The 21,035-nt window shown below is 40.5% G+C and overlaps 1 protein-coding gene across 11 annotated transcripts in view; it reads left to right on the top strand.

Annotated features, from left to right (window-relative positions):
• LOC119786482 (ral GTPase-activating protein subunit beta-like) overlaps window positions 1-20,363 on the top strand; it is a 31,470-nt gene extending 11,107 nt beyond the window's left edge. For 2 of the 11 annotated variants that reach the window (XM_038289880.1, XM_038289875.1), the window contains 23 exons: window positions 507-542; window positions 1,410-1,611; window positions 2,140-2,307; window positions 2,407-2,521; window positions 6,816-6,963; window positions 7,048-7,112; window positions 7,210-7,354; window positions 7,873-8,003; window positions 9,688-9,870; window positions 9,985-10,133; window positions 10,339-10,526; window positions 12,801-12,904; window positions 12,998-13,150; window positions 13,266-13,325; window positions 15,306-15,515; window positions 15,618-15,776; window positions 15,867-16,032; window positions 16,125-16,247; window positions 16,409-16,539; window positions 16,609-16,717; window positions 16,891-16,969; window positions 18,485-18,633; window positions 19,269-20,363. In XM_038289880.1, the coding sequence (XP_038145808.1) occupies window positions 507-542; window positions 1,410-1,611; window positions 2,140-2,307; window positions 2,407-2,521; window positions 6,816-6,963; window positions 7,048-7,112; window positions 7,210-7,354; window positions 7,873-8,003; window positions 9,688-9,870; window positions 9,985-10,133; window positions 10,339-10,526; window positions 12,801-12,904; window positions 12,998-13,150; window positions 13,266-13,325; window positions 15,306-15,515; window positions 15,618-15,776; window positions 15,867-16,032; window positions 16,125-16,247; window positions 16,409-16,539; window positions 16,609-16,717; window positions 16,891-16,969; window positions 18,485-18,633; window positions 19,269-19,462 (3,167 nt within the window). In that variant the 3' untranslated portion in view covers window positions 19,463-20,363. Of the gene's footprint in view, window positions 1-506; window positions 543-1,409; window positions 1,612-2,139; window positions 2,308-2,406; window positions 2,522-6,815; window positions 7,113-7,209; window positions 7,355-7,872; window positions 8,004-9,687; window positions 9,871-9,984; window positions 10,134-10,338; window positions 10,527-12,800; window positions 12,905-12,997; window positions 13,151-13,265; window positions 13,326-15,305; window positions 15,516-15,617; window positions 15,777-15,866; window positions 16,033-16,124; window positions 16,248-16,408; window positions 16,540-16,608; window positions 16,718-16,890; window positions 16,970-18,484; window positions 18,634-19,268 lie in introns of all 11 variants that reach the window. The other 9 variants (XM_038289884.1, XM_038289879.1, XM_038289883.1 and 6 more) reach the window with 7 other exon arrangements.
• The last annotated feature ends 672 nt before the right edge of the window (window positions 20,364-21,035 follow it).

Genomic DNA, 21,035 nt, shown 5'->3' with positions numbered 1-21,035 from the left:
AGCTGGGAGATGATGGGGAATCATTTGATGCATGTTAGAACCGTATCTGTGTTCTGTCGCTGTTCATTAGCGTGTGTTTTTATTTTGTTTTTCTGTGGTGTTCTGTTTTATGTAAGTTATTGGGATGTTTTTCCTTTTTTTTTTACCGTCTCTTAGAAACTTTGTACCTTTCTATGTGTGGAGGGCTTGGTTAGAAGTGGCCATGGATGAGATTTCCATCTGATCCTAACCCATTTGACAGCTAGCTTAACTTGGCTAAACCTAAACAAGTTGTAATTCCTTTATCTGTAAAATCCTCCTTGATAATTAGTAAATAATTTGGCTGATCATTGGTATCTTCTCTTTGCTGTAATGTCCTTCACGTGTCTAACATGTCTGATTATTGTCCAATACTTCCAGTGGGTCGAACGCAGCAAAAATACAATTCCTGCCTGATATGAATTGATCCCAAAATACCGGATCTGCTTTGATTTTTGTCTCTCTTCACTATTTCTGTTATCTTGCAGCCTCTTTTATCCAAATTCTCCTTTCTTATAAATCTTGTAAGTAGGAACGGCAGCTTCTTCTCCTCACTTGATTTGCGTTTCTTGACAAATCTTCCTGCTTTTCAGTTGAATTTCTCATGATCATTGCCATTACCACCATGGTTTTCATGACCCCACTCCTTCTCATATATATATATATTTATACGTGTATAAAACGAGCACCAGAGTTCGTTCAGCGCTTTACCAGAGGTGATGAAATGGATTTCACCAACTGACCATTTGTCTCAACCATAATATTGCCAGTTCTTTGACAATGCCACCCCCCCTCCCTCCCATTTCAGTTGTTTTATTTTCTTTGAGTCATGCTAATCTGTATTATTATCTTCCGGATCTCCCCCCCACTTTAACTTGTGCATTAATGTTTGGTTTTGCGTAATTCTTATTTTATTTGTTGTGTTCTCAGTTTACTTGCGTTGTGATTTTTAATTTCTGTTTTTTTCCGATGCCTCGGTGCATGAAGTGAATGATCTGTTCTTGAGGTGACTGCCATGTAACTGCAACATCATGAAAGCTGACACAGGGATTTTGCTCTGCCATTACGTTACCCGATGACTCAGTTAAGCACGATAAATATTTACGCTAAACATTTGTAACATCCATAGGTGAGGCATGTATTGCAAACTCTTTGTGTCAGATTTTCCTATTTGAATGCTTTTAAAGGTTTGTTTGGAGTCAATATATTCTGATTTTCTTCTCTTATCTGGATGAATATCTGCTTTTTGTTGCTTTATGTATTAAATGTCTACGGATTGCTTCTTATATTCACCTGTCGTAGATATGTTTGTGTTTACCCGTGTCTAATAGCTGCATGCTTAAGAATGACCACATCGGTCCTCTCATTCCTTCTCTTCCTGCTCGCTGCAGCAATAGCCACTCAGATGGGTTTGGAGCTGAGGAGGAAGGGTTCCCAAATGTCCACTGACTCTATGGTGCCCAACCCCCTCTTTGATATCAACGAGTTCCCCGAGAGCTACGAGTCGGGAAGAGCCGAAGCCTGCGGGACTCTCTGTCGCATCTTCTGTAGCAAAAAAACTGGAGAGGATATTCTTCCTGTTTACCTCTCGAGGTACGAACAAAGACTTTCAGATGGTAAACATGGTGTGTTGCTCTGCAGCCTTCAAAAGTCTGGGAGGTTGAGTTTTCTTGAATGTTTGGTTTATTTGGATAATTATATAAAAGCATAAAATTATGTTGAAAAGATTTATAGTTCCATCTTTTATTCTCCTTCTTCCATTACCTAAAGGGCAATAATCTAAAGCATAATGATGCATATATTGATTATTAAATCAAAATAGGTCTGTTTTACTTTAAAACTTTAGGTTTCAATTTAACCAATTGTGTGGTTTAAAGAGCTAAAGTGAAACTTTTTCTTTAATTTTTACCAGCAAACAGCCAAAAAAACACCTTAAATTGGCTCCTTTTAGACTCTGATTCTCCAGTCCCTCTTTAAAAGTCCTTACAGCTGCATATGTGTCTGATTTAGTATAAAATAAAGTAAAAAAAACAGACGAGATGTCCAAAAAGCTTTGCTCTGGTTGTATATCAGGTGTTATCTATAACCAGTGGAATAAGTCTGTTCCTCGTCTCTCTGCAGGTTCTACATGGTTCTGATCCAGGGTTTGCAGATCTCTGATTTCATCTGTAGACCAGTTCTGGCTTCTATCATTCTTAACTCTTCGTCTCTTTTCTGCACCGACCTGAAGGGCATCAATGTTGTGGTGCCTTACTTCATCGCTGCTCTGGAGACTATTGTTCCAGACAGGTGAGACGTCTTCAACCGTCTTTATGTTGCTGTTTATCCCTACCGCATGTTACTGATCATGTTTTTTCTTTTCTCTCTGATCCCTGCTTTATTTGTTAGGGAACTGTCGAAATTCAAGATTTATGTAAATCCTACAGACTTGAGGAGAGCTTCCATTAATATCCTGCTCGCCATGCTGCCTCTGCCTCACCACTTTGGAAACATCAAATCAGAGGTAACAATCCACAGAATCAACTCTCTTTTCTCTCTTTGAGTTTTTGTTTGTCATAAAGTGTCAAGTATGTGCTGAAATGTTTTTCATTCCATGCATCATTCTTTTGTAAATGAAGCATTTATTCATGTGCAAAAAAAAAAAAAAAGTTAATGATATTAAATTGTTTTGTTACAAATGTCCCCAAAGCTCAGCTGCGCTTCTGACCTGCAACCTTTTTATGCGTATCTGCTTCAACACACCTGGATTAAATTGGCTGAATTCCCTCATCAGTTATAAATCGTTCAGCTTAGGCCTTTTATTCAGGCTTAACGAAGACTTAAGGGGGGATGCCGTTTTTTTTGCACTGGCCCCTTGATTTTACGTTATTACATCATGTTCTACTCACCCATGTGAGTTTTGTGTCATTTGGAGCTTCTTCTGAAGATATTTGGTTAGGTTATATCCAAGTAACGTCTTCTTATGGGCAACAACTTGAAGGCACAAACTAAACTGTTCTTGATTTATTCTTTATGGTACGCCAGCATTCATAACATGTAGGCGAATCACTGTCCCCCAGACATCCACAGTTATATTTGTTAAATTTCTATTTTTTTTAAAACAAAGCGGAGTGTGTATGACATCATCCGCACGCCGGACTGGAGATGTGACAGGCGGCCCGGGCCCCAGGCGGCTACGCTCTACCCCTTCTATTCATTCGGCTAGCTAATCTGCATCATTCAATTTCATTTCGAGAGCGAGATCATCTGTGGTAGCAGCACTAGACATCTTCCAGGCATGTGAGTAAAACTAGCAGCAGTTCAGCGGAAAGGATGAAGGAATGGTAGCCAGCGCACGGATGACGTCGTACACACTCCGCTTTGTTTTAAAAATATATAAATATAAAAAATATAACCGCAGATGTCTGGGGGACAGTGATTCGCTGGCGTACCATAAAGAATAAATTATGAACAGTTCAATTTGTGCCTTCAAGTTGTTGCCCATAGGAAGACGTTACTTGGATATAACCTAATGGAATATCTTCAGAACAGCTCCAAAGGACACAAAACTCATATGGGTGAGTAGAACATAATTTAATTTACATGTAATGTAAAATCAAGGGACCAATGTAAAAAAAAAAACGGCGTTCCCCTTTGAGGGCTGGTTACAGTGAGCTTGTTGCAGATATTTTTGCCCAAAATTGAGGTGTGGTCTGTACTATATTATCCCACGCCACAACGCAAGAGGAACAATCACGAAATAGCTGTGGGCCTAAAGGGGGTGAGAAAGTGGAGGCAAGTTTGTGCAACAACGGAGGGACATAAGGGCGAAAAAGAGAGGGGATCCTGGTGGAAAAAGGGTCCATCTTCATGAGTCATTTTCCACAATGGCGGTCATACAAATAAAACAAGCCAGTAAGATACCAAACAGGAAATCTCCATAGTGTAGAGCGGATGTAGATTTGACCAATCAGAGGCCTCCTGTCTGCGGTCACCTACAATTTTGCAAAGGTGCACCAGAGTGTCTGCGGCAGGGCGGGTGCATATTTACATTTCAATGCGACACACGCAGACGCCCTGGTTTCTGAGTTTAAATCAGGCTTTACTCTGAAAGAAGAGACTTTAACTGTTTTACTTAAAGCTGTCAAGGCAAATCCACCCAAAAAGCCTCAATGAGCAAAAGAAAAAAACTGTTAAAACATCTTAAATTTTTTTTTTGTTTACACATTTTTAGGTTAGATGTGATCATAGCAACATCGCTCCCCCTTAATGGAAATACAAACCAGGGAAACCTAAGCTGTGACAAAATCAGGGTAGTTTTAATGGCTACCTGTTGAAGAACGTTGTTTCCTGATGCATTAAATGGGGGAAGCATTGAGGCAAAGACAACGGGAATCTTTTCTTTCTCACATCAAGTCAGTAAAGATTCTTAAAGGCAGCAACAGACAAATCAACATTAAAACCTGCAGTTTACACACGAAGAGGAGGAATAATAGAGGAGACAGTCATGTTGGTTCTGACAAAGTTGTGTCTAACACCTTTTATACTTATAAAGCCAGAGGAGTGAATGTAAAACATTAACTAAAGGAGGGTGAAAATAAGGCATGATTTTTATCACATGTATTATAGGTACGTAAATAAGCAAGAATTTGGTGTTGTATATTTATATTGTATCACGATACTTGTGTCATTATTCAACTTATGTCCTGATACATTAACAGAGATGATGAACTGGGATGTTTATAACAAAATTCTGGAAAACCTAAGATCCTGTTGCTCTGGCTGGTGGAGAGAAGGTGACTCATGACCTTTTGGGCTTTGTGCTGCCACCTAGTGGCTGCAAGTTTAGGAGTTATATCAAAGTAAGGCAATAAAATGGATGTTTGCCTATTTCTATTTATTTTTTTTTGCATCTAAAATCCGTTCAGTCGTATTTCAACTCAATATATTTATTAAATTGTTTTACTTTTATCTATTATACAATAAGGTTTTTTTAGCAATATTTAGAGCCTCTGACCTCACATTCTCTTTAATATATTTTATTACCACATGCATTCAAAACTGATTAAGCAAAGCAAGCTCTTTCCAGGTTAAACATAATCAAACTTTAATATGACCAAAAACTGAGACATGTTCATCACATGTTCATCTTCGTACAAACGACCTGTAGCTCCTGTTTACGGATGTTGAGCTGCTCGTTATTTAGATTTCTCCTTTTCACAAATCACAAGCTTGTCTATGTTTGCTCGTTAGAGCTTGCTTGTCTAGATTCCATTGATGCAGGACTTTAACCTTTGTGTTGAAAAAGTGCTATGCTCTAACTGAATGTATGGCTCTATCCTCTAGCTGCAACTCTTTCTCCATTTCTGTGTGGCGGCAAACCCACTTTAAGTGTATCATGGCTACCTAAAAGGTGGAGTGATACATTTAGTGTCTCACTCTTGTTTAATGTAACCAAAACTGACTGTCTCTGCGATTTAAAAATGTTTTTTTGTTTTGTTTTCCCCCCCACTTCATAATTCTCTGCAAGAGCCCAGAACATGCAATGAGAACAAGGTGCAGCAACAGAATGGTGTCATTTATATCTTGGCATTACTTCTTTCTCCTTTCAAAAACAGAAGTCTTGTTCTTAAATCTTTTATTTCTATCACTTTTTAAATTTGATAGAGATTTAAAGAATCTCTTTCTTTCACCTTTTTATCAGTCTGTCAGGACTGCTTCCGTTTTCTGTTCTTTGCTTTTCTTGTTTGCCTTAAGGACAAAAACTAACCGCCTGGATCCACATTCGTAGGTCGGTATGTCCCAGTCTGGGTTAGGATTGTTAACCAAAACTAATGAAAAAACAAATGCCGAAATGGTAAGAAGTACATAAATAAATAGATAAATAAGTAAAAAGTCTTATTAAAAGGGAAGACTATAATTTACTGAAACTGTAAACTGAAAAATCCCCTGTTTTTTATGTTGAAAAAAAAAAAATTTATCACAGGACTCACTTGATCAGCTGTAATTAATATCTTGTGTCAAAATAATATCTTGTGTCAAGATTTGCAAAAGTTCCTAATACAATACTTTATGCCTTAAAATGAACCAGAATATGTAAAAAAAAAAAAAAAAAAAAAAAAAAACTATTGTTCGAACAAATTTAAAATTGACTCAACAAACCTTTATTTAAATGGTTACATAAAAACTTGGAAACCCTAAAAAGTAACAATAGCTAACTAAATTAGGCAGAAATATCATTTAAACTAAATGAAATGAAACTATAATGAAAGATAATAAACTATCATAACCTTAATCCTAATCAGGATTCATTTCAAATCCCAGTCTAATGCTTCGTCAAAGTGAATAAAATCATTCTGAAATTAGATTAAAAAAGATGGGCTATTTTAATAAATACATATCACGAGAGCCCAAAGTTAAACAGACCAACAAGGAATGTAGCCGGTCTAAAACAGCTTTGTAAGACATGGAAGTGGAAACATTGGTTTAGAAATCAGATGCTTAGCATGCAGCTGCAGGTTTGTTTATGTATAATCAGAACAGATGAAAAGCAGGTATCATGAGTTGAATCTGGTCTGCTCTTGATACTGATCATTTTCAAAGCTCTTGATCAGTGTCAACATTTGGGATCAGATTAGAAAATCTACATTTGGGTTATAAGAATAAATTGACTGTGATCAATTGAAATGGATAAATAGAATCCATTGTGAATCACATCAGAATATCATGAAATCAGTATTTGTTTTCTTTCTTTTTCTCTGACGGAGATTGTTGTTCTTCATGTATCCTAAACAAAGGCTACCTGTGTCATTCTTCAGGTTCTGTTGGAGGGCAAGTTCAACGAAGAGGACGGGTGGCCCCATGACCAGCCCGTTTCCTTCCTTTCTCTGAGGCTGCGTCTGGTTAACGTCCTCATCGGAGCCCTGCAGACTGAGACGGATCCCACCAACACCCAGCTGATCCTCGGTATCTGCTCTGTCCTCCACCTCCCGGTTAACCTAACCCACTTGCTTCTGTCTGTGTTTTATTGGCTCTTTTCCTCCTCCTCAGGTGCAATGCTAAACATAGTTCAGGACTCGGCGTTGTTGGAGGCTATTGGAGCACAGACGGAAACGGTAAAGCTCAGCTCACCCGCCGTCTCTGCATTGATTGGTCTGTAAGGTTTGCCACACCCAGTCCAAAAATCACAATGGCTGTCGAACCCATTTTCAGGGCAGCATCGATGGAAGCCACGCCACGCTGAGAAGTCAGAGTCACAGTCGCACCAACAGCGGCATCAGCTATAACAGCGGAGGGAGCACAGACGCCACTAGCCCAGACTGTGAGCGTCCCGCGCAGGCGCTGCTCAGAGACTATGGTGAGACATGCAGCCTCTCCACGATCGGTGAATCTACAGTCAATGCTGCTCTCATCAGATGAAGCTGAAAGCTGGAAGCAGCAAACTAACTTGTTGGTTGTTTGTAGCTAACGTGGTTAAAGTGGTGTGCAGAGTTAAGAGGCGCTGGGTAAAATGTCTTTGTAGGTGATTCATCCGTTTGCTGTGATGCTGCTTTATAACAGTTTGAGGTGTCCTGCAGTTTGCTCAATGTTTTCTTGCACTATTTCGATGTAGAATTGGTAAATTTTACCGATAATCTAAAGTCATTTCAAATGTGGTAGCAGTTCTGCTCCTGTGTGTATTTGACACCTGTTCTTTAGTTTCCTCTTATACTGAATGCTATGCAGTTCCTGATGCATGACGTTTCTAACAGTTGTACTAAAAGGGGACCCTGAGTGTTCCTCCTGTCCTTTCATCTGAGCGGTGTGGCTTTAACCCTGCATTGTTTTGTCCTGTTTCTCGCGGTGTTTGGTATTTCGGGGTGTTATATGGTTTAGCTCTTCCAGATACGGCGGCAGGCCTGCTGGTGCGCAGCATCCACCTGGTCACACAGAGGCTCAATTCTCAGTGGAGACAAGACATGAGCATCTCACTTGCTGCCCTGGAGCTGCTAGCGGGGCTTGCAAAGGTAAACACACTGCAGACAAGCAGAAGCTTTTAATACTGGACTATAAATAGGATGAACTTTTAGAGAGTAATCCATGGTTCACTAAATGACATGACGCAGAAGCCTTTTTTTTTTATTTAAGCTTGCCAACTTAAATAAACACATGAACAGTTAGCAATTTGGGAACGGAGGAAAAAAATAAATGCTCCCTGGTTCATTAAGTCTACATAATGCCTTCAACAACATGAAGGCTTTTTCTTTTTTATCACAAACATAAACAACGACCTCTAAAATTGGAACTGTGTGCTTTAGTTTGAGGAAACTAAGATTGAACTTTTCAGCTAAAAAAAACAACCGAAAACATCCTGCTTGGTCTGCTGTGAAACAAGGGATAATACTGTGGAAAAGCTCATAATGTCAGACACCAGGTTAGAGGATGTGTGATGCTGTGGGCCCGTTTGAGAACCTATGTAGTAGAAGTCAACCAATCGGTTTAATCGATTATTGGAATGATCGTCAACTAATTTAGTAATCAATTAATCATCAACTGGAGTCTAGATTGTAAAATATGCCTTAAGCTGACAGAGCAACCCAATTAGAGCAGTACTTATACCAAAATTGTAAAATATATTAATATTTTGCAGTTAAGATAAACTTTTTGTCCATCAATATGCTCTACGCAGAACTCATTTAGTGGAAAAGTCTTAGTTCCACCTGGTTTGATTCTGTAAAAAACTTCTTTAAGGAACCTTTTCCTATCCCATTATTAATCATTTAATCAAAAATCTACAGATAGATTAACAAAACACTGTTTTTTCCAGATAGAGAGCATCTCACTATAAGCAGTGTCCACTAAAAAAAAAACAAAAAAAACGTATATAACACTTACATAAGCCGTTGACATTTTCTGAACTGTCTCCCACCAAACCTGTAGGGGGAGCTCTACATATAGCCCCTAGAGTAGAGATGAAGAAGAAGGCTAGCTCCTGTTAGCGTGTTAGCTCGCAGCAGTAAGAGCTTCTATTGAAAGACGGAGCTTCATCAGCTCTTTATTTCAGCTCTGAAGCCGTTGAGCTCTGTCTCTTCATTGGTTCAGCAGCTTTTAACGCAGCAAATAAATGTCAAAATGTTTTAATTTTAGGACATTTTCTCTCCATTGTGCCTGCTGCTAGTATGATCTTGTGCTAAATGAAGATTAGCCCCTTAATATTTCATTACCAACTTTGACCTCCCCCCTCTGGCGGTTGGGAAAAACCACAGAAAAGCTGCACCTTCTTGTGTTTTATTTTTATTTAAAGGTTTTCTGAATACTTTCAGCACCGACTCTGAACAGGATCTCACCTCATCATTAATGACATGATGAGATTATTAAAGCTATTGCAGTTTTAACCAGTTTAACTCTTGGTTTGATGATTCCAAAGTTAGAGGAGTCCACTGTCCCCCTCCAGGATGATAAACAACAACTGAATCCCCACAACTCATGAATATCTTTTTGTAACCTGATTTTTTTTTTTTTGGTAATAGGCTTCAATTTAAACAAGATATAATTTTAATGTCTTAAACTGGTTTGGAGAGACAGACCAAGGCTAAAATATTTAACTTCCAGTAAAATCTGCCATCACTCAGCCTAGCGCTGTTAAAATGGCTCCTGCTGATAAGGAGTTGGTCTAATTCACCAGGTCGCTTCCTGTCTCTGTCTCCTCAGGTAAAGGTGGGCGTGGATTCTGCAGACCGTAAACGTGCAGTCAGCTCCATCTGCGGCTACATTGTGTACCAGTGCAGCCGTCCGGCTCCTCTTCAGTCCAGAGACCTTCATTCCATGATCGTAGCTGCCTTCCAGTTTCTCTGCGTGTGGCTCACAGAGCACCCCGACATGTTGGATGAGAAGGTGCGTTCAGCGGCTAACGCTGAAGCTGATTTTTGAAACTTTACTGAATCTAGGAAAAAAAAAAAAAAGGAAAGCTTTGTTGGGGTGAAATCTGAGTTCCTTTTTATCTCCCAGGATTGTTTGATGGAGGTGTTGGAGATAGTGGAGCTGGGAATCTCTGGGAGTAAGTCTCGCCATGAACAGGAAGTGCGTCACAAAGCGGAGAAGGAGCACAATCCTGCTTCGATGAGGGTGAAGGATGCCGCTGAGGCCACTTTGTCATGGTGAGACTTTGACGGCACTCATATCGTTTAGTTTTTGTAGTTTGAGCTGATTATTTAGTCTATGATGATTCCAGCTGAGGAGCATTTCTGTTGTACTGTAAATAACTCAGACTATAGAACAGCTCCTCTCTTTGAGCTCTTTCTAAAAATACTTTAACTGACACTGTTTGAGTTTCTTTCCCTGTGTTTGTGTGCTCCCCTCCAGCATCATGCAGGTGTTGGGGGCCTTCCCTTCTCCCAGCGGACCCGCCTCCACCTGCAGCCTGCTGAATGAAGACACTCTGATTCGCTATGCCAGACTAAGTGCCACAGGAGCCAGTAATTTCCGATACTTCGTCCTGGACAACTCCGTGATTCTCGCGATGCTGGAGCAACCTCTTGGCAACGAGCAGAGTCAGTGTCGCAACATTTACCCTCTGCAGCAGTGTTTTTGTTAAAAAGTGATTAGGGCTGTTTCTCAATTCACACGAACGCCAGTACAGACTAGTGTTTTCGCCAAGTATGTTCTTGAGAAGAAAGTGTGGACTTGGGGAGAACAGGAGCATAAATATGGGTCAATTGGAACAGAAGCGTACTCGTGGCGTACCCACACACTCGGCTCGTCTTGAGCTGCTTTTCACCTCCTGTTTTTAATAGTCTCTAGATCATAATAAATTCTTATGTATCTTTATTTATTTATTGGGGGAATGATAATTAACACAGTCATATAAACACAAATCAAATGAACATTTTGACAAATAAAATAAAAAAAAGAGTCAGTGGTCCTTCACACACAGCTATGTCGAGAGAGGGCTGCTGCAGATGGGCTAACGTTAGCCCTCGCTGTGGTTAGCCTCGGAGGTCCACTGGTTGCCACGTTCCTCTGAACTTCGGAAATTTCTTTTAAAATTATGCATCAAATCAGTAATTGGGCCATATAGTGACGCCTAAAAGTATAATGTCTCGCCTCAAATATTCTTAAAACTACTTTCACTGAACAACGGCAACAGAAAAGAAGACTTTTAACTTCATACACTCACGTCTCCATTAAAAGCTGCTGCTGCTGCAGTGCATGCTGGGACAGCTGTCAATCTCAAGAACGGACAAGTCTGCCCTGATGCATGCTCAGTAAATAGGGAGGGGCAAGAACAACATCCGGGGACCTTGTCCGTTCTCGGCCTCATGTTCTTGTGAATTGGAACAGTACTAGGGCTGAGGCTGATGACGTTTCACGAGCACATGAGAACGCACAAGTACACATAGAGAAATGGCCTAGGTCTGTTTTCCTTAGACGGTGCGCTCTTAACGAATGGGTTTGTGACAACAGTAGAGACAGATCTGCATGTTATCCCCATGTACAGGTAGGCAACAGGAGCAAAGTTGCAGTAGTGAATCCACAGGCGGGATTTAGGTGATGGCTGCTGCTGGAAATCTGAACATTTGCAGCTCTTCATGTCACAACAACCATTCAGGTACTAGTGGGGTAAAAGAGCAAAGCAATGGCAGTTTTTCTATACAATTAGAATAAAAGATAGAGCTCCAGTGTTAATCCCGGGAAGCTGCCGCCTCTATCTTGCCTTTTCACTCTCTCTACCTGCTGGACTTCTTCCATCTCCTGCTGTTAACCCCTTGAACTCCAGCGCCGCTGACTCCGCCCGCTTTTGAAGCTCTCTCATCCAGGATTCTTGCTCTAATCTTCCGCTGCTCCTGTGTAAGCACCAGGACGCTGCCTCACTTTCCCTCTCTTGATTGGTCGTTCCTTCCCTCAAGTGGGATAGTTTGGAGTCTCGGTAAGCAGGACATACCGCTGAAAGGGACAGCCATCAAGACCCAGGTCCTGGAGGAGTGTCTGGTACTCTCCAAACTGGTTCAGGATCTGGTGAACCCGCAGACGGCGGTGGCTTTGTTCAGGTTTCCAAACTAAATAAAGCACAGAGACTCAGTCTGCTATGTTGTGGTGGAACCAACAAGCAGCAGATTCAATGACGCAGAATAATCTAAAACTGGTGATTTTTGTCGTAAGAATCGTGTTCAGGCGAAGCCAACATTAAACATGCACCTAGAATTTAACTGGAGATTAGAAATTATAGATTTGAGTTTTATTGGCCCCAATTGGATTCCAGCTGGATGAAAACTCTAAAATCCAACCTTTTCTTTCTTTGATAAACACACCATACAAACTAGAGGCTCAGTTTGTTGTAACTGCTGCTATCAAAAGGAGAAGAATCAACATTAGTTAAACTGTGTAAGCCGAGTACGTTTTTAAGAAAGTAATTTCTGATACAAATTTGCTTGTTAATCCTGTGGAAATGTAAAACTTAAGGTAAGAGTCCTTCTGTAGGAGGGAAAAGGAATAGACTGAGATTTGGTTATAACTGATCTAAGATGCTAAAGGGTGCTCAAAATATCACCTTTGTTATAATTTCCAATCAGTAAATCCCTGATTGAGGCCACCTTCTTCCTCTGTTTTAGTTATCATTTGGTTCTAATGTAAATATTTAATTATAACAACTGATAAAAGGAGGTTTAGAGGAAATATGTTTTAAATGCTGGTCACTTATGATTTAGTTGGTAAAGAGAAATTTGGTTAAATCTGTGTTGATGATATTAACAAATTCACATCATATGCCTTACAGGTGCACCTCAACTCACTGATTTAGCTGATTAAAACATTTCTGTGCCCCGCAGACCCCAGTCCGTCTGCGACGGTTTTGATCCGAGGAACAGCTGGTAGACATGCCTGGACAATGCAGCTCTTCCATCAACCACGAGGAGCTCGTGCCAATCAGAGGGTGAGGGGAAAATCTAAAACATCACATACAGAGAGTGAGAAATAGCTCTGTCGGCCATCACTGTCCTCACATCTTCAATCTGAATCCTGGCAGATGTTCGTCCCAGAGGGCCGACCTAAACCCAACAACGAGGTGGGCATCAAATACAATGTCAAGCAGAGGCCCTTTCCAGAGGAGGTGGATAAAATCCCTCTGGTCAAAGCTGATGTCAGCATCCCAGACCTGGATGATATCGTCAGTAAGGAGGTGAGTAACAGCTGGATCCCTGCTCTTTACGGTTTCATACAAATTCTACAGATCGAAGGAGATCTCTGGCTGCAATCCAGTCATTTGTTTTTATGTTGTTACTGTACAAACTCAGGTGGGTTGTTTGGGCTGGGAGGATGATTCAGCTGACACAAGCTCACTGATGAGTGATTACGTGAGTTGTTGAAGAGAAACTAAATTCACTTGGGTGTCTTTTTCAGAGAAGGGTGAAAACGGTTTGGTTGTGTGACTCGTATTTCTCTTTTTTTCTCATCCAGTTCTTCTTTAGCTTTCTCTAACATGTATATCCTTTGGGGATAATAGGAACTGTTTGATTAAAGAAAGCTTTACAAGACCTGGATGGATTGGTTTTAATACTTTCAGTTCCAGCTATTCTGTTATATTTTTGTTGTGCTTTCAGAGCACTGAGGGTATGAATGTCAGGGATGATGAAAGGTCTGAATGTATGAGTGTCCTGATGATTTGGGTCTTTTCTTATAATGCGTTCGAACTTTTCTTTTTCCATAGTCATATCCTTATGCAGCTTATAACTTCAGTGTTCAAGCATTTATTAGGTATTTTCTCTGATTCTAATGGCCAGAACTATGCATGCATGCTCAAATATCCAGAGTAACCGCAGTGAAGCTGCATGAGGAATATAAAGAATTTAAATTAGCGTGTGCGCTGCAAGATGAACTCCTTAATTTAATGTAGCAAGACAGTAAAACGTCCAGGTGAATTTCATAATAAAATCAACCGACCTATCTATACAAAGTTCTGTTGCAAAAGCAAAAAGTCCAAACAGAAACAGGAGGAGACGTACGGGCTATTGGAGGGTAAAAAAAAGGGGATATTTTTACAGGATATCCCAATCCAATATTGATATCAGGAATTGGTCCGATATCAACCAAAAAATGAATATCAGAATACATCGGCCTCCCTCTTAAATCTTGAACATTAGAAAATTCGCAGAAACACTTTGCGTCTGTCTACTTTGGTGAGTTAGTTATGGGTCAGTTGTTCTCATACATGATGTTTATATTGTTCTCCGTTTGTGAAATATTACTTGATCAAGCCTCTTATTTCTTTACTATACGTTGAGTGAAAAAAAATCTTTATGATTTATGCTGATGAAGCTGCAAAGTCGCCATTGTATTCAAAATAAAAAAAACTTTATCAGGATTTATTGATATTATGCGCTACAGATGATTTTAACTTTCTCCGGAGGAGCATTTTCTGGAGGCAGAGCTGCAGAAACAGATGGCAGCGCTCAGTGTGAGGGACTATTATCCAGCTGGCCTGCCCTGCAGCCGCACTGTATTCAGGCTATGGCTGCGACATTAAATTATTTTGCTAGTCCATTTACCATTTAGTCGATTAAACTGCCGATTTCTTTTTAAATTAATTGATTACTAATTGGATAGGAATAGGTTTAATAACGGAGGATTTTTTACAGAATCATACGAGGTAAAACTAAAACGTTTCTGCTTGAGGAGTTCGGAATAGGGAATATGGTTGGATAAAAAGTTTTTATCTTAAATGATATATATATATATATTTACAATTTTGGTATAATTACTGCTCTAAGTGGGTTTCTCTATCAGCTAAAAGCATGTTTTATAGTCTCTACACTCCAGTTAACAATTATTCGAATACTGAATTAGTTGACGATTATTTCAATAATCGATTAATCGTTTCAGCCCAAATTCAGTCAACGTTTAAAGGAGTCAGTATGAGGCTTTCTAAGCTGTGTCAGTGTAAACTGTTAACCTTGGTGTCGTGCTTTTAGGCCCTTTTGCTCCCAAAGGTATTGATGCATTGCAGAAAGTGGCTGAGGTATTAAAGAACAAAACTTTAAATTGATCAACTTGGACCTAGGTGGTTCTGGAGTAAATCAGGCTCGCATTTAATCTTTGACTATTCTACTCTAGCTATTCTGGGAAGGTGGTTGGTAAAATATAAAGGCTGAATTATACCAGGAGTTTCATTCTGGAATCAAGGTGCATCAAGAGCTTTTGAAAATCCCCAATTTTTAACAGAATATTTTTCCAATTATTGTAAGGTTTCCTGTTAACTTTATGTCTGTCTTGGTTTTATCTTCTACTATCCAGCCCGTCCCGTCCATGTTCTGAACATCTCATCTTCTTTCTTTTAGTTGGAAATTCAGCATGACAAGCTTCGTAACCTGATGGCCAAGCAGATAGAGTATGAGAACACTTTGGAACGATGCAGTGAGGAACTGTTGAAGTCCAAGTCTTTTCCGGACCCTCAGATGGACTGCAAACCTCCCCCTCCCGCCCAGGAGTTCCAGACAGCTCGCCTCTTCCTCTCTCACTTTGGTTTTCTGTCTCTGGAAGCACTGAAAGTTCGTACCAACACAATTCCCTTCCTTTTTTTACGTCTCATGTGTTATATTTCATTTGAAGAGGCATAGAGGTGTAATTCAGAACGTGTTTGTTCATCATAGGAACCAAACAACAGTCGTCTACCTCCTCATCTGATTGGCCTGGACTCATCCCTGCCGGGGTTTTTCGATGACGTCAGCTACCTGGATCTGCTTCCCTGCCGACCGTTTGACACGGTCTTTATTTTCTATGTCCGGGCAGGACAGAAAAGCAGCTCTGAGGTGAGAAACTTTTATAGCGTACTCAGAAATGTCTAGTTTAAAATATTTTTGGTGTATCTGTGAAACTATTTGCTTTTATTATTGGATCAGATTTTGAGGAATGTGGAGTCCTCAGCTACCGTCCAGCCTCACTTCCTGGAGTTCCTGTTGTCTTTGGGCTGGCCTGTGGATGTGGGCCAGCATCCAGGATGGACGGGACACCTGGACACCAGCTGGTCCCTCAACTCCTGCTTCGACAGCACTGATCTACAAACAGGTAACCTTTGAGAGGGCAGCCTGCCGATAGTTTGCTGCTTTTGTGCTCGGTGTTAGCGCTGCTCTGCTAAATCAACGTGTTCGTTTTATCAGACGAAGCAGCTCCTCCTGAGGACACCGGAGGCTCCGTGTTCAACGGCGAAAAGAAAGTTTTGTACTACGCCGACGCGCTCACAGAGATTGCCTTTGTCGTTCCCTCTTTAACAGAAAACTCAGGTTTGTACTCAGTAGGTTGGATCAAACGTGACCCTGATGCAGCACTGAAATGGAATAGATATGAATCCTTTTACAAGTTTGTAGAAGTAAGAAAAAATCAAAGGTTTCTAAACTTTCCTGCAAAAAAATGTTTTTTAATGTAAAACGGCTCTGTCTTGCAGAGGAGTCGTCTGTGCACAGTGACTCCACGGTGGAGGCGAACCCCAACACAGACCTCATACCCGGAAAACAATCCACTCTCACACTGGAACTGTTCCCCAACCACTCTGAGAGCCTAGAGTCTGCTAAAAAGGTAGCTCAATACAACCTCTGCGTTTTTTCTTAATGCTATGCTTGTTTAAACCCTTTTCTGTTATCGTAGCTGAGTCCTTTGTTTAAGACAAAGAGGTCATCGACCGGAAAATCTTACCCTCAGCTGGGCCCTGAGACGAAGGTGTTTGTGGTCTGGGTGGAGCGCTTCGATGATATCGGTACGCACATGCTACATTTAATCAGAAAACTCAGGATAGGACTCCTATCTTTTTATAGTTTGGTTTCACTCACTATATTTTGCCATCCAGAATCTGAAAGGTGTTGTAAACAAACTTTAGCTAGGTGCCAAACCGAACTGTTGTTGATGTGTGTATCGGTTTTGTGTCTGCAGAGAACTTCCCGTTATCTGATCTCTTGGCGGAAACCAGCACAGGCTTGGAGGCCAGCATGAGCAACAGCACTTCCTGCAGGTATTCAGAGGTTACCACTGAAAGCGCTTAGCTGCTGCCACGCACAAACCGATCAGTCAAGAATTGGTTCAGCTCAGTTGCAGAAAGAAAAGAAGAAGAAGCTGTTTTGCAAAAAGCTACCGTGCAAAACAGGAAGTGTTGATATGTGTGTGCGAAGGTTGGAGGAAACAAAGAAGTGTGGCAGAGCTTTTTGTGCTGTGGTTCAAACAATCAGATCTGTTGTTTTAGTGAACTATAGTGTGGCCTTACTTTATGCATTATTAAAATAACTGGACGGCACCATTTTGGATCTTTTTTTCACGCAGGTTTTTATTCGTCAGCATGACTTTTGAAGAAGAGTGTTGAAAGAAAGGCTGCAAAGATAATTTAAACAAATGACGGATGTGAAATGTAAGCAGTTTAGAAAAAAAGAAAAGAAATAGTTTTTAAAACCTCGGGATTGCAGACTAAATTTGGAGCAGAAATGTTGTTTTGATGTGAAAAAAACACCCAAAAAGTCAAGTCAATATAAGGTGCTCTAGTATGCAAGTAGCACTCGGAACCTTTTGTCTGGGTTTCTTTTCACTTTGCTGCATGCAGTCTTTATGATGTCTCCTAAATGAGCTGTAATATATTGGTGTAAACTGGCTGAGATAAAGAGGCAGTAGGAACAAAAGGCAGAGGGATCAGGTATTAACAGAAAAGGAAGCAATGAAGTGGATCTTTCCGCTGAGATCAACTTTGTCCTCTATTCTTGTTTCAAGGGCGTTTGATTTCATGTAATGTTTCCTTATTTCATATCTTTAGGAAACCTTGTACTACAATATGCATCTTGGCAGACTGCAGTAGGATAGTTTCTGGTCTGTAAAGAAGGTTTTTTTTTTATTGAATAGAATTCTTAATCTGACTCTGTCAGATGGATTTGCTCCGCATATCCATCTGGAAACCTTCCGTTGAAGTAATTTTGGGAAGGGGCGAAAATACTGGTTAGCTGATTGGCCTATGTTGGTGATAGACGGGCCAAATAAACCAATCAGATCAACGAAGCATATGACGTACTAACAGACCGACGACGAAAACACAACCACAAGCCAGGCTACTCTTGCCGAAACCAGTCGGGAGCAGAGCAAAAACATCTTTTCCTCTGAGAAAAGCCTCCAGAGCAGTGTTTTGCTCTTCTTTCAGTGAAGAAATATTCTGTAATTCCGATAAAAGTTGCTCGATAGCCACGCTAACGCTAGTTTCATCGGCTGAAGCCGCCATGTTCTTTAGACTGAACTGTCGCGCTTCTCGTTGTGTCACACCTCAACCCGCCTCAAAGCCAACGCTGATTGGACGTTCGTTTGGTGAACGGCTCCAAATTTTCTTCAACGGAGAGTCTCCAGACTGATTAGCAAGTGAAATCTTGAAAGCTCGCGAGATCAGGATGTTCTCACGAGGCTAGAGAATTCCTACTAAAGGGTATATTTAATAACAATCCTGTGTGAATCCCATCACAAAACAGTGATTCCCTTTGTTTCCCTCTTTCTGCTTCAGGTCGGGGTTACTGGAAAAGGACGTTCCTCTGATCTTCATTCACCCGTTAAAGACGGGACTCTTCCGGATTCGGCTGCATGGAGCTGTGGGCAAATTTGGCATGGTGATTCCCCTGGTGGACGGCATGGTGGTTAGCCGCCGCGCTCTAGGTAACGCAGCCAAGTGCTGTTTTTTTAATTAACCCACCCTACAGAACTCTTAAAAAATATTAGGAATATAGGAAATTATTTTGATGTATTATATTTAATAAATTGTTAATATATTTTATTGGTTTGTGGCCCTTTGGGTGTGCTGCTATCAGAGCTCCATTTCTAAAGGCAAAGAATTTCCTCTGGAGAGTAGCTTAAAGTTAGTCAGGTTTTACTTTAAAAGTTTTTTTTTTATATATCTTGGCTCTAAATCTTATGAGATCTAGACTTTGACTAGACCGTTGTAACAGTATGAATGCACTTTGACTTGAAACATCTAAATAATTAAGCTCTAACTCTTTCGTACTGTTTGGGTACATTTTTAACATGTTTTCTTCTAGAGCCGCTCTGTCTTTAGTGTTGTTTAGCTTCTCTGCCTGGAAGCATACATCATGCATACATCATAAGGCTGCAACCACCAAGTTTTATCGTTATTTTATTGTAGTTTTATTTGACCAGTGCTTCTTACTTTATGTTTTTGTGGCTAACTGTAAAATGAAAGTTAATTTGTGCTCCACAAAAATGAAATTCTGATCTGGAATATTTAATAGAGACTCTTTGATCACTCTGGCTTTGTTTTTTTGTCTCTCTTTCAGGGTTTCTTGTGCGCCAAACAGTGATCAACGTATGCAGACGGAAGCGGCTGGAAAGTGACTTGTACAACCCTCCACATGTGAGGCGAAAACAGAAAATCACAGAAATCGTGCAGCGTTACCGCAACAAACAACTGGAGCCCGAGTTCTACACCTCCCTCTTCCATGAGGTCGGGGACGGAAAGCCCCACCTCTAACCCTGCCTCGCCGCCATGTCCTAACACTGGCTCACAAGCGCACACGCCGCACACACTCTTATTCTGAACCCGTACCCCCCTGCATACACACACACATCCACACTCAAGATCTTTATATTTATACTATACTATTTTTGTTATTTATATAAACACATATATCAACACTGTTTGCCTTTGACTCTGAGATCAAAGTGTCAAAAAAAACAAATCATGCCAAGGTGAGGGGAAACACCAACATTTCTGTATTCCAGCTGCGATCCCAACGGTGAAAGTTGAACAGTTTGCCGTCTTTCTTCTTGTTTAGCTCCATGCTTTGCAGCAACAAAAGGTTAGCTTGGTCTTTAATGCAATACGTCAGTAACAACGTTGGCCTTTCTGAACTTGTAAAAGCTTCGTTTTGGTTTTTTTTACTTTTTTTGCTACACGAGATGATTTCATGAGGGAACATAAATCGGTGCCCAAATCTGTTTGTTGTCCGGATGAAACAGATTTAAGTTTGCCAAGGATACAAACCAACATCATTTGCAGCTTAGAAACGTAATCATTTTACCAACGTTGAGGCAGCAGAACTCTTGCTAACGCCAGCTAAAGTCTTCCTCGTGCAAACTCACATTTGGCCTGACTGAGCACACTCTGTCCTTAGCTTTTCTCTCCGATTTAAAGGATTGGTGTGTTTCGCTGAATGCTGGTGTCGTTTTTTGACTCCCCTGTGCTTTTGTGCATGGCTCTCCTTTTATTCCGCTCACATGTGCACAGGTGTGTGTATGTGGCCATTTGTTTGCTTCTTCCGCCCGTCAGTCGACACTACAAGGAGTCAGGGAGCTCTAAGAGCCCTGCACGTGGCATTTGAAAACTGAAATTTGTCACTTTAAACAAATAAGAATCTCATATTTTATTTGTATATTTTTGTTTTTGTTTCCTGAATCTTTCGACAGAGACACTTTTTTTTTTTTTTTTTTTATGTTATCGCTGGAGTTTACTGATGGTGCGAGCTGTGACAGAGCTCCTGGGGTTTGCACTTGATGTTTGCAGGGCTGCCCTTAGATCTAACACACATCTGTCTGAGGTGTGAAGCCACTGCTGATACCAAACTGAACCATTGCACAGTTTTGACTGATTTGTTTTGTTTTTTTTTCCCGGCCGAAATGCTCGATGTAGCTAACTAGTGCACACATCTTGAGCCAGCCTTCCCTTATAAAACGGAAGGCTAAGGATTTCTGCACAGGGCTGTATAACTCTCTCAGTTTTGCTGATCTAAGCTGATATTTCTCTTTAAAATCCTCAAAACCTCAAAAAAAAAGTTTAATTTCTCAATTTTAAGTTTGCATTTCTTGGTTTTCACAAATGTGCATCTGTTGAATTTAGCTTCACTTGTGTTCATTCACTGTACCTTGGTTTTGATGAATGCCCGCTGACTGTCTGCCTGTAATAATGTGAATTTATTTATCACAGAGTTGGAACAGGGCAAACACTTCTTAGTTTAGATGAGTCTTAATGCACTGAGCACATTTTAAAGTTTAGTTGTTTTTTTTTTTTGTTACCTTACATGTCTTTTTGTACTTTTTTGCATTTT

This window comes from Cyprinodon tularosa, unplaced genomic scaffold (assembly GCF_016077235.1).
Source record: "Cyprinodon tularosa strain WSP-4 unplaced genomic scaffold, ASM1607723v1 ctg273, whole genome shotgun sequence".
Classification (NCBI taxonomy): Eukaryota; Metazoa; Chordata; class Actinopteri; order Cyprinodontiformes; family Cyprinodontidae; genus Cyprinodon; species Cyprinodon tularosa.
Note: the sequence above shows the minus strand (reverse complement) of the source record. Positions and strands in the feature narration are given on the sequence as shown.